The sequence below is a fragment of the Cyanistes caeruleus genome, chromosome 3 (assembly GCF_971803275.1).
Source record: "Cyanistes caeruleus chromosome 3, bCyaCae1.hap1.1, whole genome shotgun sequence".
Classification (NCBI taxonomy): domain Eukaryota; kingdom Metazoa; phylum Chordata; class Aves; order Passeriformes; family Paridae; genus Cyanistes; species Cyanistes caeruleus.
This window is the reverse complement of record NC_141703.1, coordinates 16,064,800-16,083,131: the sequence shown is the minus strand read 5'-3', so window position 1 is coordinate 16,083,131 and position 18,332 is coordinate 16,064,800. Positions and strand designations below refer to the sequence as shown.

At 42.2% G+C, this 18,332-nt stretch overlaps 2 protein-coding genes across 6 annotated transcripts in view; one reads left to right on the top strand and one right to left on the bottom strand.

The window, feature by feature from the left end:
• The window catches only part of RAI2 (retinoic acid induced 2), a 45,380-nt gene extending 42,937 nt beyond the window's left edge, over nucleotides 1–2,443 (top strand). For both annotated transcript variants that reach the window (XM_086879989.1, XM_086879990.1), the window contains exon 2: nucleotides 265–2,443. In XM_086879989.1, coding sequence (XP_086736115.1) covers nucleotides 370–2,034 — 1,665 coding nt within the window. In that variant the 5' untranslated portion in view covers nucleotides 265–369 and the 3' untranslated portion in view covers nucleotides 2,035–2,443. The remainder of the gene's footprint in view (nucleotides 1–264) is intronic.
• Nucleotides 2,444–12,764: 10,321 nt separating this feature from the next.
• The window catches only part of SCML2 (Scm polycomb group protein like 2), a 71,321-nt gene continuing 65,753 nt past the window's right edge, over nucleotides 12,765–18,332 (bottom strand). For 3 of the 4 annotated variants that reach the window (XM_023918440.2, XM_023918439.2, XM_086879983.1), the window contains 3 exons: nucleotides 17,477–17,758; nucleotides 16,629–16,792; nucleotides 12,765–15,128 (listed from right to left, as the gene is read on the bottom strand). In XM_023918440.2, coding sequence (XP_023774208.1) covers nucleotides 15,003–15,128; nucleotides 16,629–16,792; nucleotides 17,477–17,758 — 572 coding nt within the window. In that variant the 3' untranslated portion in view covers nucleotides 12,765–15,002. The remainder of the gene's footprint in view (nucleotides 15,129–16,628; nucleotides 16,793–17,476; nucleotides 17,759–18,332) is intronic. The other variant, XM_023918441.2, reaches the window with a different exon arrangement.

Genomic DNA, 18,332 nt, shown 5'->3' with positions numbered 1-18,332 from the left:
TGAGAGGTTTTTTGGCTGCAGGCAGTCCTTAAGGCCATGTTTATGGCTAAATATAAGTTTCTCAAAGTGTTTTGCACAACACTCAGGGCTGTATGTATATCCAGCATCTCTGTATATATAGTACCCTGTATTATGGAGCCGTTAGCTTGAAGTGTGGAAACATTTAACGGCTTTTCTATGGTGACGGGGTCTTTAAAGGCAATTGCAAATATTATTTTAGGGAAGAGATTTATGTGGTGCCTAAAATATATTTCTGGCTTGCAGGCCAAATTATGTCGGTGCTGATGCTCCTGGCAGCGTGGAGCCGCCGTGGGTCCCACTGACAGCAATGTAGAGGTGGTGCTGGCAGAGCCCAAGAACCCCTGCGGCATGGAGGAGCTGTACAAGGATGCCCCAAACCTACCTGTGGATGTCACCAACTCACCCTCGACGATGGCCAACAACAAGCTGGAAAATGGGGTGGCCCAGCTGATCACAGCAGAGGCTTGGAACATCAACTCGGCCGACCTGATGAAGAAAGCCCTTTCTCCGCTGGTGACAGTCCCCGCGCCCTCCATCCTGACGCCACCGGCCGAGTCGCAGAGCGGGGTGGCCCTGAAGGTGGCGGCCACCGTGCTGCAGCCCATCTGCCTGGGGGACAGCCCCGTGGTCCTGCCCATCCACCTGCAGGTCGCCGGCAGTGCAGCCCCGCAGATGCCAGCCACCAATGCTGCCACCCCGTACGTGATGACCACCCAGGGCCCCGTCCCGCTGCCCGTCCTCCTGGAGCAGCACGTCTTCCAGCACCTGAACTCGCCCCTGGTGCTGCCCCCGGGGGCTGCCTGCCCCGCCAGCCCCCTGCACGCCGGCCTCTTCCCCGGCACGGCCACCCCCGTTGGGCAGCCCCAGCTCCTGGACCCCAAGCCCTCCGGCCAGGCGCAGGAGCCCGTCCTGCCCCCGGTCTTTCAGACACCGGGATTCGCCGCCGTCCTTCAGGACCTGTTTCCCTCACAGGGCGCCCTGGGCTCAGCCCCCTGTCAGCCGCCTCCCGACTACGCCACCCTCCCACCCCAGGCCTTCAGCTCGCCCCTGTCCCCGCTGGTGCCCCCTGCTACGCTGCTGGTGCCCTACCCCGTTATCGTGCCCCTGCCCGTCCCCATCCCCATCCCCATCCCCGTCCCCATCCCTGTGCCCCACGGCGCCGAGGCCAAGGCGGCCCCTGACCCACCCAAGCCGCCACTCTTCACCCCCCATTCCTGCAAGGGCACCCAGACACCCCTGGAGAAGGAGGAGACGAAGCCCTTCGAACTCCTCCACCCACGGGAGTTTCCCCAGCTGAGCCGTCACACTGTCATCAAGATGGGCGGTGAGAACGAGGCGCTGGACCTCTCCATGAAAGGGCCGCCCGCGCTTCGGGCCGGCGAGGCCGCGCCGCCGCCGCCGCCGCCCGAGGACGGGGCGCTGGACCTGTCCCTCGCCTCCTGTCGCAAGCCGGGGGGGCCGCACGGGGAGGCGGCCGGCCCCGGCCCCGCCACCACCGCCGAGATCGGTGCCCACCCCGCGCCGGACAAGCTCCCCGGGCCGGCCGCCCCCTTCGCACCCTGCAAGCCCCCCGAGGCCGCGGGCAAGGCGGAGGGCAGGGCCGCGGGCGGCGCGGCCGAGCTGCTGAGGCAGCCGCAGAAGTGGCTGGTGGAACAGGCGGGCAGGGCGGGCTGCGAGCCCAAGGCCGGCAACAACATCGAGATCGTCAGCACCTCGCAGACAGCCAAAGTCATCGTCTCCGTCAAGGATGCCGTGCCCACCATCTTCTGCGGCAAGATCAAGGGCCTGTCGGGGGTCTCCACCAAAAACTTTTCCTTCAAAAGGGACCTGCCCCAGGACTCGGTGCTGCAGTGCTACGATGTGAAGAGCCCGCCCGAGCCCCGGGACAGCGCCGAGGCCCTCAGGAAACCCGTCAAAAACAGGAGCGTAAAGCTAAAGAAAATGAACTCGCCGGAGATACATATTCTTCCAATCAAGAAGCAACGGCTGGCTGCCTTTTTTCCAAGAAAGTAAATTATGGGTTTTTAGAATTTTAAGATTATTATGAGAAGAAGAAGAAAAAAATAATAAAAAAGATGCACTCGGTTTTAAACTCATTTAAAACTTTAAACTATCTTTGTAAGTTATTTTTGGGGGAAGAGGGAGAGGATTGGATGTAGAGTCCCTATAAGCTGGGTTGGTTTGGTTTTTTCTTTTGTTTTCGTTTTTTTCTTTTTTTTTGTTACCCAATTTTGACTTTTCATGGGAAACTGAATAAAAAGCAACCTATTTTTCAAGCAGATTGCACATTTTGCAGCTTTAATGGAGTAATGGATGAGTCAGAGGGGTAAGAGCTATTTTCACTGCCATAAAGTGCTTTGATGATGTAACTCTTCATAACAGTCGGAATGGAAATTTCAAAATAAATGTTTGTACGTGCTAATTGGTTGAAGCATTCTTTTCTCATTTCCGAATCGCTTTCAGTCTACACAGAGGGTTGTGCAAAAAGTCTGTAAGCTGTAAAGTGCCTCAACTGACTTGTGATGAGCCTAAAATGTTAAAAAAAAAAAAAAATAGGCTAAGAAAAATTATTTTGTCCCACAAGCAGTGTCAAAGAGCACGTCACAACAGCTGCTAATGATGCACCCAGATGAGCTACCAGAGGAGTGAGTGCTACAAGCTAGTGCACCCCTAAGACAGGGTCACTGTGAGAGACCCATAGCAAACCATCTTAAGTAATGCTATCAGTCATTTAAAATAGAAAAGCCTAAAAGTCAGGGGAATTCAGTTGCCAGGAGGCAGGAGGGGAAAAAAGAATCACATAATTTTTCCCAGCTGACTACAGCTATATGGAAAAGTTGTTTATTGTTAGTTTTCTACGTTTCTTTGATGGCTGAAATCAATGCATGTAAAAGAGCAGAGCTGTGTAACTGTATCACTCAGTAGTATACAAAGCCACCCACGTCAGTGGAGAAATGTGAATGTACAATTAAATAAAAGTTCTGCTAGGTTACAGCTTTGCACTTGTCTGTGGAAATGAGCTGGAGGTGAATTACTGTCTGTTGGCTTCGAAGTTCACACAGCTCACTGGTAAAAACATCCTGACAGGACAAATGTGAGAGCAGGAGGACAATTTTTGGTGGGCGCTGCCTTTTTTGTGACTAAACCTGTAGAAATCTTTTGTAACCATTTCAAATTATGTGTTCCTGGCAGCATACCAGGACTGCCTAAGTAAAAAAAGCCATTGTAAAGCCATCCGCTGGATGCTGTCACAAGCTAACTGTGCCTGCCTTTGCATAGCTGCAGCCAACCTACTTCTAAGACTCCTCTTGGACAGCTTTGGGAAGGTTTTTGCAGTTGTTCATACAATGAGAAGTTGCTCAAAGGAGTAGCTTCAGTGTCTCAAGTCTACTCACACCCATAGGCACCAGTGTCGTGCCAAAATCTGCTGTAAGTTTTGATAGCAGCAGACACCAGTTCAAGAATTGGAAAATGAATCTGCACTATGAGGTTAGGAAGGACATGATGTTTCTCTTTTCCTTGGCTGAAGGATCGCTGCCTTCTTGCTTTAATACAAAAATGGTAGACTTTCACATAGGCATAGCATTTTAAAGCCTTTTATTTTTCCCTGAGGTGGCAGAACTGACAATGTTCAGAAGAGCATAAAGTGTTGATGGATTCATTAATGTTTAGTCATCTGACTGTATTTTTAATTTTTTTTTTTCTTAATTGAACATACTCAGCTACTTTGTTTTTCTCCTTTCAAGAAACTGCTAATGAAAAATGTCATCTGGTTATTGCAGTGCAAAGGCTGAGGATTTCAACGTCCCTTGGGATGGCCATCCCAGTTGTCACTGTCCCCTTTTAATTCAGCCTTCCCATTCTAGAGTGTCAGAAAAACTTCTGAAAATGTCAGTTTTCCTCAGGGCTATACCAGAGCAAAATAAGGCAGTCACCGAAATGATGCTGTAATTTTTATTTTGCAGTTGACAGAAGCAAGTTGAAAATAAGTTTTAATTTTTTTTTTTTTTTTAAGAAGCGTTTCACACTGGTGGTGGCATCTGCTGCACGAATTGCCCCAATCCTTGCTGTCCTTGCATGAGTCATTCCCCACGGCATCCTCAGCAGGCAGAGAGGGCCTTCATCCAGTGCTGCCCCTCCTGCTGGCCGCAGGATGGCTGGGACAGGCAGAGCCTGTTGGTGGCACTGGCTGCAGGTGCTCAGCTTTTCCCTCCTCTCCTTCAGAGGCCTTTGCTGGGAGCATCAATGCTGAGGGTACCTCCCAGCCCATTCTGCACACAGAGAGGTCTGATTTAATTGAATTTAGACCACAGGCTCCAGAAACCCTGACAACAAATTAGGCTAAATCAGCTTTATGACATTATAAACCCATACAAGCACTGTCAAACACCCAGTGCCTGGGGACAAATTGAGTTTAAAGCCAACTGGTATGGGTTGTAACAGTAGACCAGACCTGCAGCCATGTGGCTGCATCTTGCCCCAGTCCCTTGGAGGAGTAACTGCAACTTCTTCCTTCTGAAGCAGGGCTGAGGAAAACCAGAGCAGGCTCCAATTATCCTAACATCCCTCTCTGCCACTCCAGGACAGCCTCCTCAGCTTTACAGGCCCAGGATGGGCAGTCTCCCTGGAACTGCTACTTGCCACCAACATCCCCAGAGACTGTGACACAGGCTGGAGCCACTCCCATGGAAATGGATAAGCAGAGCAGACTGGGCTCACCCACCCTGCTGCCTGGCTTTTCCATTGCTTAAACTGCAGGGACAGGGGGAATATTCTCAAAAGCATCGTCCCAGGAAGGCTTAGGGCAGCTCACACTCCCTTATCCTGCTGCCATTTCATGCAACCCCAGGCTTCAAAGCTGTGCCATGGGAAGAGGAGCCACACAATGGCACCTCTCCTGCAGCTGAACTCTGTTGGGAAAATCATGGTAAGTAGGGACCATTTGCCTCCCACCACCCTTGTGTGTGAAGCACAAGTCCTACATCCCATCAGCACGGGGGAGAAGCAGCCGTAGAACAAAGTACTTAATTATACCAAGACTGAGCACTTTAACCTCCTCCTCCTCCTTGCCTCTAGCAGCAATTACAGTTTTTGTATATTGGGCCATTAATTTTCTACAGGGCTACATTTTAACTGCTTTGAAACTTCTGTATGAGGAGAAGGACATGGAACTGCATCATGATATATGGAGCTTCCATTTCTGGTGGCTGTTAATGGAGACATTAATACCTCTCGTGAAGTTGAAGGGTAAGTCATTAAGCTGTAATGGTAGGAGGAAGACATTTTACAATGATGAGTATATGCAAGAGGGAAAGAGGAGAGGGAGAGAGGAGCTGTGCCTGGAGGGGCACCCCTTGTTGGCTCCAGTCTCCATGTGACTTGGACTTTGGGTGTGGGGTCTTGTTAGGGAGTGAGTGAGAGGGCAGAAGTTTGCGGGATCATATTACCTTTCCCTCTGCTCTCTTCCCTCTGTCAGGCAGGGGCTTTGCAGGAATCCAGAAACTAAATCCAACTGAAGGCAGGCAGAAGGGCTGCACATCTCAGATGAAGGCCATGGGACAGGGCAGCCCTGGGGACAGGAGTGCTCAGAGGTACCAGCTTTCCTACACAGGACAGCCTTTCCCCTGTGGTGGCCAAAGCACAGCTCCAGGACCAGGGGCACACACTTAAGGCTTTCACATGTGAAACTAGCTGTTAGTAAAATTAATTAATCCAAAAGAATAATGAGCAGCTTCTCAGACAGGGTACTTATCTGGACTGGGCATTTTCTAGGTTGGGAGAACACCAAGCAGTCAGGTAAAGCACAGACAACTCTAAGTGCAAGGAAAAGGTGGAGAATAGGGAAAGATAAGCAGGCAATGGAAGCTGAGACAAGATCCAAGCATTGCACCTTTATTTAAGTTAGCAAGCAGCCAGCCAGAGAATGAAAGGGAGAAGCAAAATGATGACCTTTGGCCATGAGCTGCTGACAGAGAAAAGAAAGGTATCACCTTCAAAGACACCTCGGGCCACTCAGTGAGAGTGAGGAGAAAGGCAGGCACTGAGCCCACAGAGGGCAATGCTTTTTTGGGCTGAAAACAGGCAAAAAGTGAGGGCTGGGGGAGACCATACATCAAACCACACATGCAGAGCACACAAGGCAGTGCAACCTCCTGCTCCTGCCCTGGCAGCAAGGGACAGGGGAAAAGGAGCAGCAAAACCATCCCAGCAGAAATGCAAAGGGAAGCAGAAGAGCAAAGGTAGTTGTTTTTGCATGGGAACCATGCCTGAGGTAACATGTGTGACCTATACTCTCATACCACCCGTGCTCCTATCTGCTATAAAATTGATGTGCCATGATGTCTCATGATCAGTGCTCACTTTTTTAACCGCTTCTATCCATTTTCTGTGCTGGCCTCCCAGAGCACTGTGATGATAACACCACTTTGCACATCCCTGCAGAGGTTTGACCCACAGGGGCTCAAGGATCAGCTTCACACCCTTGCACATGAAAGGTTTCAGGGGAAACCATTTGGCACAGAAGTGGCCACTGAGCATGGGAGTGAATCAGACAAGTCTGTGCCCCTTCACTTGCACAGAGGCAACTTAGGACTGTGATCCAACAACAGTAAGTGACTTGTTAACAGTTCTCATGAAGAATATTAGACAATGAAAACAACATAAAACAACATTGCATAATATCCTGGTGCCAGATGTTTTAGTTTCTTTTTGTGCTCAAGTTTATAAAAACATGTTGAAGGGCTCAGTCAAGGACCTTGTTTTCCTCTGGGGGTCTGTTCCTGCCTTCCCAAAGGCAGACAGCCTGAGACAGTGACATTAATAATGTTAATTTGTGCAATTTTCTTTTTTCCCAATGCTTCCCTCCTCCTCCTCCTATTTAAAGCTGCATTTCTCTTAGACTATACTACATACCCTTAATGCTAAAGTTTTCATTTCAGAGTACTCTGGGGCAGTCCTACACACACAAGCAAATCCCCTCATTTTAGTGTGGAAAACATATTTTCCACAGTTGTTAAAATCATGGTATTGCAATACTGTTAGGAAAATCTGTTCTGTTGTTGAACCATCTGAAATATTTCTTCATGTTTGAGTAGAAATATTACTAATCACTAAAATATTTAGTACAGCTTTGTGCCCATATACCCCAAGCTCTCTTAGAATAATACCGTAATGTCCCAGTACTGAAATTATTAGGATTCTTCCAAACTAAGATATGAAAATTAAAAGAGCAAACAGCAGGATACAATCTAATCAAATATCTGGAAGGAAGGACTATTTCTACTTTTTTCCAAGTGGAACATCATTTTTTTTACTGTTTGGGAATGTGTTTCCAGTGAAATGCTATTAGGAGACACACTGCATCCCTGCGTCACCCCGTGTGTCCCACCCCCCTTGTTCCTGGGATTACTAATGCTCCGTAGGCCACAGCTGTTCCAAAACGGTCACATTTTTTGCATTGTTTCAGTATCATCCTTCCCACCACATCCTCATCAAAAGAGTTCCCATCTTTCTTTGCTTAGGAACAAAGATAGGAAATTATTTGTCCTAGACTGGCATCTCACACTGCCCAAGGGCAGGCCACTGGACACAAAACAAGGAGGTCCTTCTTTGTGGGGCTTATTTACCCAAAGAAAACCCCTAGAAGTACCACCAATAAGCAAAGGGAAGCAATTTTGAGCTTTCTGATACACAAGTAATTTCTTGCTTATTGAGGGAAAAAACCCCAAACCCAACCTACCTGCATTCAAAGTTATAAAGGCAACAAGTAGATTTTTTTTTCTCTCTTTTTTTTTTTAACAAATCTTACAAAGTAAGTACTTTGAAAGCTTGGTGCACAGAGCACAATTCAGGGTAAGAGAGCATGTACCTACCCTTCAGAGACCCTCCACAGCTCAGCCACGATGGCACAAAGGCCCCACACTCAATCTTAAAGCCCAGTGGTGCATATGCCACGCTCACCTAGAACCATCTGCATTTGTGTACATGGGGGTCAGAGTAGGGTTAAAAAACCCCAACAGAATATTAAGTGCTTGCTGTCTGCTTTTTGCCACAGCATTCTGTGCAACAACAAAGATCTAAAAAAAGCACAAATATTCTCTATGGATAGAAGTTTGGCTAGATATTCTGAACAACTGGACTTTAAAGCCAGACCTCTTGTGCAGTAGAACATGGGACCTGACCAACATTGCTTGGTTATTGTAATGTGTACCTGAACATTTGCTTCTCAATGCCAACTAGGTGTTCCAACAAAGGACTTGAGGAAAAGGGTTGTTCCAGCTTACTTGCAACAAAGAGCATTTTAGGCAGGGAATTAGTTCATGTGCTAAAGTTGAAATGGGTACTGAGACTCCTATAGTCTCAATAGATAGTGATAGTGATAGAAACTGACTAATAAAACCAATCGAGTCAAGAAGGCTCTGTAAAGCAGATGTTGGTATCTAGTCAGATCACTCATACCCTCAACTCCCACAGACTAAACTGAGAAAGGGTCTGGACAACTATGATACCGAGAAATAAAGTTCCATTAAGTCAAACCCAAGCCTGTATTCCCAAGCTTTGTCTCCTCGACTGGTCTGGCTTTAAAAAGAAATCATATCAAGAGTGAATTATTAACAGCAGCTAAGAAACAATTTAAGGACAGAGAATGCGTGTCCCAAAAGTTGGGTTGGGAATGACAAGGATTCATCTCTTGTTTTCAGATAAAATCATGTCAAGATAAAAGACTTTACAGCCCTTACATGGTTCAAAATGTTTATTCCTAACTTTCCCCTTAAAAATCCAAGCTTAACATGCATAGTCAAAGACACAAGTCATCTGTGAATCTGAAACAGTTTATCTTGATATATCCACCTGGTTTTCTCCTTCCTAATTTTCCATTACTTCATTCTTCACGTATTTTCCTTGCTATGTTTATTGCAAGCAAACCCTATCACTCATCCCAGCCTTGCATTTCTGTTTTCTTTCAAAACATTTACACTTTCCCCAACCTGTTCATTTCCTGCAGCTGAACACCACCCAGGCAATTACAATTAATATATTACAGTGAATGCAAAGATGTGTGAAAGTAATATGCTCCCTTTTGCTGAGCTGGCCTCTTGAAAACAAATGAAAGCTGATAGTAGTCAGATAAAAAAAAACCAACAAAAAACAACACAAAAAAAAGAATATATACAAAATAAAAAACCCTACCACAAACCAAAAAAAACCAACCCCTAACTAAAACCAACTAACAAAACCTGCCCCCTGTCCCATTACCCATTGAACCTAATAAGCAATTATGTTCTAATATAATAAAATTACCTATCTACTACCTCACCCCTAAAGTAAAAGCATAAACCAAGGGTATACTGAAACAGAGCATTTATTTATTAATTTCTCCCTCCCCACTATTTTGCTCATGTAAGCACAGGGACTTAAAAAGAAAAGCACTTTATAGATGACACCTTGAGTAACACTGTGTAGGTGAGAGGCATCTCTTCATAACAGAGCACCATGTACATGCCCAGGCAAGGGCTGAAATCAGTAGCAATAGCTGGTATATCACAGATAAAGGAAGAAAAAACTCCAGAGTCCTTCCCTTACTTTTTTTAACATGCAGAAGTTAGAAGCACATGGCAAGATCCTTCCCTCAAAAGTTTCTTCAATAAGAAGAAACCTCTTCTGCTGCACTTAGTTTGGAGAGATGGAAGTTGGGGAAGAGTTCAGACCTGTTTGAAAAACTCACTCTTCGAAATCTAGACAGCATTAGCCCAGTTGGTTGAGGAAACAGAGTGCCTCCATAACTACTGAAAACAACTAAATATGAGAAAGGGAAAAAATTAGTAAAATCATGACCTCTTGCATTTGAACACCAGACTTGCTAAGGTGTACCACTATTCATTACATTTTTTCCCACTGCCTTGCTGACTGCCTCAGCATCTGCCTGTAAGGGTAGATGAGTCTTTGTCTTTCCAGTTCTGGAGCTCAGAGCTGGGACAGCCAACACACAGTAATGGCAATTGTCATGGTGGTTTTGTGGCATATTCGTTTTCTTCCAGCTGTCACAACTCGAAAGGAACCGTTGGCAGAGAGGGTTTCTGCCAGCTTAAAGCTCTACATCTGTTCACACTTGTCTGTTCAGACAACATGGGATGCAGTCTCCCCTTCCCCTTGTGCTGGCATCTGTATGCTTTTGCTGTTCGTCCCGAAAGGCCTTTGATTTTGGATGCTGAAAAGATCTCTGTGGATGAAAATGCCTTCAATGTATTTTAAAAAGAAGTAGAGGTGTACAGCCTTTGCTATCAGTGCTAGACAGTTCCCCTGCAGATAATGAAGGCTGAAATAAAACTAGCAGTGGTCCATAAAGCTATGAGGAGAAGCAGCTTACGCAGGACTCCTCAGTGTGTACAGCAGGACTGGGAGATTCTGGAGCTAATGGAAGCTAATTCTGATTCAAATGGGACAAATTACAGCTAATCAAAATTATCTGCTAGGACAGGGATGGATGATTATGTAAGCAAGGAATTTAAAAGCCCACTGGATCACTGTAATGGCATATTTTAAATAGACATAGGACTCCCATCATCTACCACAGCCCCAATAATGAGGATTTATTTAGAACAAACCATCAGAGAACAAAGTAGCAAAGTCTTTCACTATTAAATAACCCCCCCAACCCTATCTCTGCAGTTTTCACACAAAAAAAAAATAGAAAATGTTATATATAGTTATATGCTGTTACAGACTCACAACACAGTGAGTTTACAACAGACTGTTCAGATTTAATAAGTCTCAAAATGGTTCTGCATGACCTTTGAAACAACAGGAACACTGACAGTGGGGGAACACTATCCCAAGATTATGGGCTAGTTAGTAAGCTTTACAGAATGGAAGATTATAATCAAGGCTTGAAAAAGAATCAGCAATCATTTCACCACTAAAATGGACATGAAATCAGCTTTTGTATCACTCTTAGGCAGTTCCAAATGAGCACTTTTTACTCACTCCCATGATTTTACATGTAATAGAGGGGAGGAATATATGACCTTTGAAATCGATCTCAAGGAGGTCTCTCTTCTTTCTTTTCTTTCTTTTTTCCTCTTCAAGCCAAGCCAGTGTAACTCTACACAGCCTCAACTCGGCAGAAAGAGCGACAAAAAGATGAAGATGCTCATTACTTAGAAGAGGTTCACACCTCTTCATTCATTTTACTCTATTATGTAACTAGCTGACCAACCAAAGAAAAGAATACTGCTGTCATCCCCTTTTAAAATGTGTTTCTCTCCAGGATCCTGCATTAAAATAGACAACATTCTACAGCTGACAAAAGAAGACTGGGGAAAATTGGACCCACTTCTGAATGAGACAGGGGACCTCACTACATAGAATATGGAAAAGGCTGAAGTACTGACTGCCAGCTTTGCTCCAGTATACCCATATTTCAATTCTCTCAATTTCAACTTCAATTAAAACAAAGACATGAACGAAGAAACTTTCATCTGACCAGGTTTTAAACTCAAGATTTTAGTCATCCCCACACAGGGCTTTATTTTTCCCCTACAGAAATACTTGAGATACTCAAATTTGAATTTTTTTATCATGTTCAGGGCTTACATCATCACATGCAAAGACTCACACAAAACTATCAGAGCTATACAGAAGGTTAACATGGCTTTTTGCAAATTATATCCCTAACTGCAGAGGAAGAAGATATTCTACAAATACAATGAGTAATCAGATAAACATCTTTGTGCCCATGTCTACCACCTGAAATAAAAAATGGTGTGTCTTTATCCAAAGCAACAAGAAAGGGGAAGACGCTCCATCCTTCAAAGCAACATTTGTAACATGATACTGCTGTCTTTCACTGTCATTCCTACGCATGTGTGAAAAAGTCCCTACAATACGTATACTGCCACAGTCTACTCTCCAGCCTTCTTCAATTCCACTATTGCATTGCTGTTCTGCACAAATAATTTTTAGAGCTGCTAGTCCTCCCAGGCAGCAGTATTTTAATTTCCAATAGTCCCATGATGCACTGAGGAGTTACAGCACTGCCTTCCAAGATGACCAAAAGTTACAGAACCAGATAAACAGATGAATTCATGTTGATAAAAATGCAACTTGGAGAAACAAAGAGACTAAATCATATTTTCTTGTATATAAAATAAATACCAAAAAGATACTAAGTTTGTTCTGAGAGAGACCAGATGCAAAATGCTTCTGGACTACTGGTACTGCCAACTTCCAGTTATCATCATCTGCCAGTGACGGCTGTGAGGTTGCCATTAGCCCAATCCAAGTTCCTTCTCAGACACTGGCTGATTGCTGATAACAGTCACTGAAACAAGAGACTTCTGTATCACAGAAATAAAAAAGCTTGAAGTGTACAAAGTTCAAACTTACTGCCATTAACTGCTTTGATTTTAAATACTTTGTGTCTTTATCTGAACACAGCATAAACAGTTTTTATCACGTTCTTCCCCTCAGTGGTTATATGAGAATTCTGTAAGCTGTAAGTTGCAAAATGAGATATACAAAACTAAATAGCTGAATAACTTGATAAGTCCTTATTTTGAAAGCATAGAACAACCTAAGTTCAAACATGAATTGTTTAGATGAACAAAATTGGAATGACCTTACCCTTTTCATTAAAACCTCCTTATATCAGATGTTTCCATGAACTGTCAAATGCCAGATCAGACAGCCACCCTTGCCGATGCAGAGCACACTCACACATCCACATGGCATCAAACAGAACACAGTTACAACAATGAACAAACTATTTTATTTTTCTTGCTAGATAAGAATATCCCACTGAAAATAAAGAATAAAAAATATATTCTGCTGTAAGACTCTGAATGCTTGAATCTCACGCTACAGCACATGGAGAAATTCTGGTACAGCAACATCACAGTTATCTTTGTGCACACGGGTGCACAGAAACCCTTGAACAAATATTTATACCCATTAATAGTGCCATGTACAAAAATGTCATTCCATAAGACCAAACAGAAAATTTAAACATCTTTGTTTTTTTTATATGCCAGGGCAATGTAAAAAAGGAAAACTGTTTACAGTCAATTACTTCCACCTAAATTGTATGAGATCTTTTTATGCTGAAGAGCCCAAAATCAGCATAGAAGAAGTAGTATACAATTATATATATGTATAAACAAGACACTGAACACATGGTGCATGATGTTTTCCTTAATATATAATTTTTGGTGTAACTATATGAAGTTAAGTCATTACTTTTTTAACACCAAGAGAAAATATTGTTTCTTCAATCAATGCTCTGACCTTTTCTTACTATAAAGAGCATGCCTGTATTATTCATCTAAGTATACATGCACCACAAAAGATATGCAAAACAAATCGATACAGATAAACTTTAGTGTCAAATGTCTAATGATGTAATAACAAAAACAATTCTCAGGGCCCAAATGACTTTCTGAATTGAAATTGCATTGCAGTCACTTAAAATAACAAAATGCTTGGACTTGTAGGTCACTACAAGAAAAATTCACTGTTTTCTAGCAGTACCTCTGCTGAAATCTGGTAAGTATCAATCTATGGGTAAAGAAAGTAACTTTCAAAAAAGGAATTTGTAAAAAATACATTTATACTATACGCTTTCATATAAAAAGGCATTAAGAAATATAATAAATCCTACCATTTTAGGACTACACCTTCCCTAACAAACAGTTTTTATCACTTGACTATTACATATAGTACATTCAGTATCCTAAGCAGAAAGTATATTTTTTTTGTCCCTGATGTATTTTACAACTGGCAGTGACAACAAAATGTTTTATTATCACCACTCATTCTTGCAGCTTATACAAACAGCACCAATTTTACCCAAAAAAAGGTTTATCAGTTACATAGTAGCACTTCCTCACAGGAAATATAAACCCCAAACATTGGAACCAAATGTGTCTTTCCAAATATATATCAGAATATATGTCTCAGAGTTAAGGGATGAATAACCAGGATTATTGCATAGTACAGGGATCTTGCCTGTATGAATAAAGACACCTTTTGATTGTTTGTCACCTTCTGACTCAAGAACAAATTAAACAGGTGCTAATGAAAGTAATATACAAGTAAATGTACTGGTAAAAAAAAAACAACAAGAAATTGTACAGTTCTCTCTGGCACAGTGCAAAGTACACATTAAAAAACTGAAAATATATGTACAGTGTGTATGTATATTTTTATATAGTGTATATTTCCCTGACACATACACATGTACATATAAAATGCATGAACACACACATCCATGCCAAACTTAGCAAAAAGATGGAATGTTTAATATGTGGATGCATTGTTCCAGTGAAATCCGTCTGTCCCAGAAATGGCTGTTTATACAGCCAATATGACCTTCCATGAAACAGAAATATTTACTGCCTGCCTAAACTGACAATATATGATACATTTGTCCTCATAACTTCCCAAAGGACTGATAATCACACTTTATAAAAGCTTATATTTGTATTAAGCCCTCTCTTCCATAACCCTTCCTCTCTTCTGAAAGACCAGAATATTCACTACAGAGATGAGATCTTATATTTTAAGATTTTCTTGCAATATAAAAGTTTACAGCCACTCCTGTAAAAATTATTAACACCTGATGCTGGTTTAATTTATTATTTCCCTTTGGGATTCAGCTGTTTTGGTTCTGGATATGAACACACTGGCTGAAGCCTGTAACACAGAACACACTTTTCAGGATTTGGAGAGCATTGTTACCAGACCTGCCCACACCCAGTATGATCAATTGTCCTTCCCTGCCAATTTTCTGTGAAACAGTTTGCAAAAATACTAGAATGTAATACAAATCCCTCCCTGCCTTTATCCTAAATGTGTCTTTTACATTTCGAGAGCACTTTCAAAAAATAAAAGTTTATATCAGCAAAAGAGTTTCAAATCAAGGCCATGGCTGTGAACCTGAGAGCTTGGTGTGATCTGAGCACACGTGTTTGTGGTATCCCCACTGGCTAAAACTTTCCTTGTTTAAGCCGTTCAATGTGGTAGCACAGCTTCAGGGCAGGCCCCAGCTTCAGTCCCATGTATTTCATTATCATATCACTCCTCAGTAATAGCAGTGCCTTCCCATCAATTTCCTGCAGAAGGAAAAGAATAAACACAACAGACAACTACTTTAACAAGCTGCATGGTAAAACCGGAAAGTACATTATAGTTGTTTATACTGAAGTTAAAATATATCTACTATATATAACTGTATATATCTACTGTATATAACTGGAATTTTGAATTTACAGATGACCACTAAAATTTAATTTGTTTTAGTATTTTTTTAATGTGTGATTAAGTATTTGAGATGTTAAAGAAAGAAAATGATAGTAAATAAAAGAAACTGACTAAATAGCCCTCAGAATTAGGATTTCCAACCAGGAAAAAATGTGAATGGGTCAAGGGAAAAAATAAAAAGAAGCTGCAAAGGAAGGTCTATGCAGTTAGAGATTAAATGATCCAAGCACTGAGGCCTTGCACTGAACCTTGAAAACAGCCGTGGGAGGATTTTGGCATGCGTGTGCAAACAGTCACACAGAGGAAGGGGCTAGAGACCATCTAAATATGGGAAATTAGACAGATCTATTTCCATGTTGAACCAAAGAGATTGTCAGGATCAAGACCAAGGACAACTTAGTCAGATTTCAACTGTCTGACTGAGCAGCTGCTGAAATATGACAGTCCTAAACTCGTAGTATCATTACATACCATAGACAGGCAATTAGTTCCATAAAGCACCATAAAGAGAAACACTCTGTCTTACTTTTTTAAACATAAACCTGACAAAACAAGTGACATTTACTGTTGTTATACACCTAAGAATAAAATATAAGACAGGAATCTCCATCAGAAGTTATTTTGATTTTTCTTCCAATACAGCTTACTCAAGAGATTAAACTGTTAGGAGGAGCTGAAGCAGAACATGGATGAAATACAACTAAAGAGAAAGCCAATCTCTTTTTGAAGGGCCATATATGCAATAAAATAAGAAAGCAGCTCTTTACTGTGCAACCTACCATAGAAAGGCACAGTAAGAAGGAGTATGGGAGACCAAACCGACCAAACTGATACAGTTTCTGTCTCTAAAGATAGCATCTAGTCAGACCTATGAAACCCTACACATTGTTTTCCCAAACAGATTAATAAAATATTTCAGTTGATTCTCTGAATTTTAGTATCAATGACCAAGTGTCTAGCTAATGATGAATAACACAATCTCTGCTCTAGGAGATTAAGTCTCCAAAACAGGACCAAATGCCCTGCAATGCACAGCAAATGCCATCTTCTCTAGAGGCACCAGGGATCACAGGGGTACCAGGAATGTTGGCCATTAGAACTTGGGTGCTTCCAGGTTGGCATTATTCCATATACACTGAGGTGGCTATTTATCTTAGTCTAGCAAGAGTGAGACTCAGAAAAAATATACTGCAGGAGGGGTTTCAGGTGGAAAAGGAATTTTCAGCCTCCCTCCAGTATATGAGAACAGTTTATTCCACCTCCAACTGCAAACAGACTGATAGACATGACAGTTGTATTTTAGGAGATTAACATGACGCTATCTATTAGAACAGAATGGATATGCATCATACATGTCTCCTGAAGAGTTCTGCATGTGGAGCCAGTGCCCGTGGATCAGCTTCTTTCACAAAACGTACTACTTCCTCTATTGACCAAGTGGAAGGATCCTTATTCAATATTCTTGAAGGTTCCCTTTTTAGTGAATTCAAATCTGGTCCAGTTGTGGAACTTGCAGCTTTTAATACAAAAATATTTTAAAAGGAAGAAGTATCACTAGTTTGTTCAGGGATAACACATTTCACATAAGACACTTTAATATTAACTTATGATATTTATTATGCATTGTTTGCAATATATTAAAATGAAAAGATGCTTTTTTTTCTTCTAATAATACTGAACTGTTCATTTTGTCTTTAAATGACTTCTATAACTGCAAATATTCAGAGCAGCACAAACATTAGCACTGTGACATACCTAGAGGGATTAGTTTTACTTGTACTTGGCTCCTGGGTCCCAAGATTCTATTAACTGAGAATGAGACAAGTGAAGCTGTGCAGACAGAGGGAGAGACAGTAGGAAACCCTATCCCTGTATTTCAGAAACATGCCAATATTTGATAAGATGCTCAGGAAGTGAGCTGCATATAGCTATGCCTGTCTGCTCTGGCTTGCTGCTGTGTCCATCACAGCAGCAAAAAGAAGCTGCAGCAGGAAAGACCCTCCTTGGCTTGCACTACACTACTAGTACTAACAGGCTTAAGTTCTGTATTTGCAGTTACATTAGCAAGCCTGACACACTTGGCAACAGAACATTTCACTCCATATGCAAGCTTTCCAATGGCAAAGAACTTCTTTATTCATAACTCTCTGTGTTAATAGAAGCAGTTACATATTCTGGAAGATTTTGTATAACAGCATACCTTCAATCCTCCTCTGTATCCGATTCCTACTGACTTCATAGTAACCACTGCTCCCAGCAGAGCACAGGGGCAGCCTGCGCAGGACTGGGGCTGAATTTGAGGTAGCAGTTGCTGGCTGATGGGAATTTCTGTAATATGCAGCATTTCCTGAAGTGCGGTACTCTGTGGAATTTCGACAGGTTGGGTTTGACGGATTTACAGAATTAAGTGCAGAATCCATAGAATCCTCAGAAAATCGGTGTTCTTTGGAAGTGCTGTTTTCCTCTATAGGCAATGTTTCTGCTACACAAAAAGCAAGCATCAATATGTTCAAAGTGATGGACATTACACCTTTGTTACTTAAGGCCTTGCTACGTTCTCTTGGAGGCACTGACAGATTGTAATCCTGTTAACATGTCTCCCGTGAGACAATCACTGACACTAAATGTTTGTCCCTCTTCCTCAACCAATCATCAAGCTCTTATTCTATTTTAAAATGTTGTTTTTGTAGCAAAATATTTAATATGTCAAGTTGGAGACATTATTCCATTAAACCATTTCAGTTGTACTTACTGAATGCTATGAGCAGGGAAATGACAGAAATTTTTTTTATAACATTGTCTGCTGTTAATATTGATACTTCAAATAATTTTAGTCAAGAATTTTCATTGTTTTTTAAACATCATTAAAAAGTTAACCATTAATATTATGTGGCATCTATTTTGCAAGACATTTTTAATACAAACAAGAAAGTCATGTTAAGTAAAAATTGTTTAATAAGTTCTAAACAGCAGAGGGAGTTACTAACTTCATAAAGAAAAATATGTGGACTTTTTCTATTATCTATTATTCTATCTAATTATTATCTATGGACTCC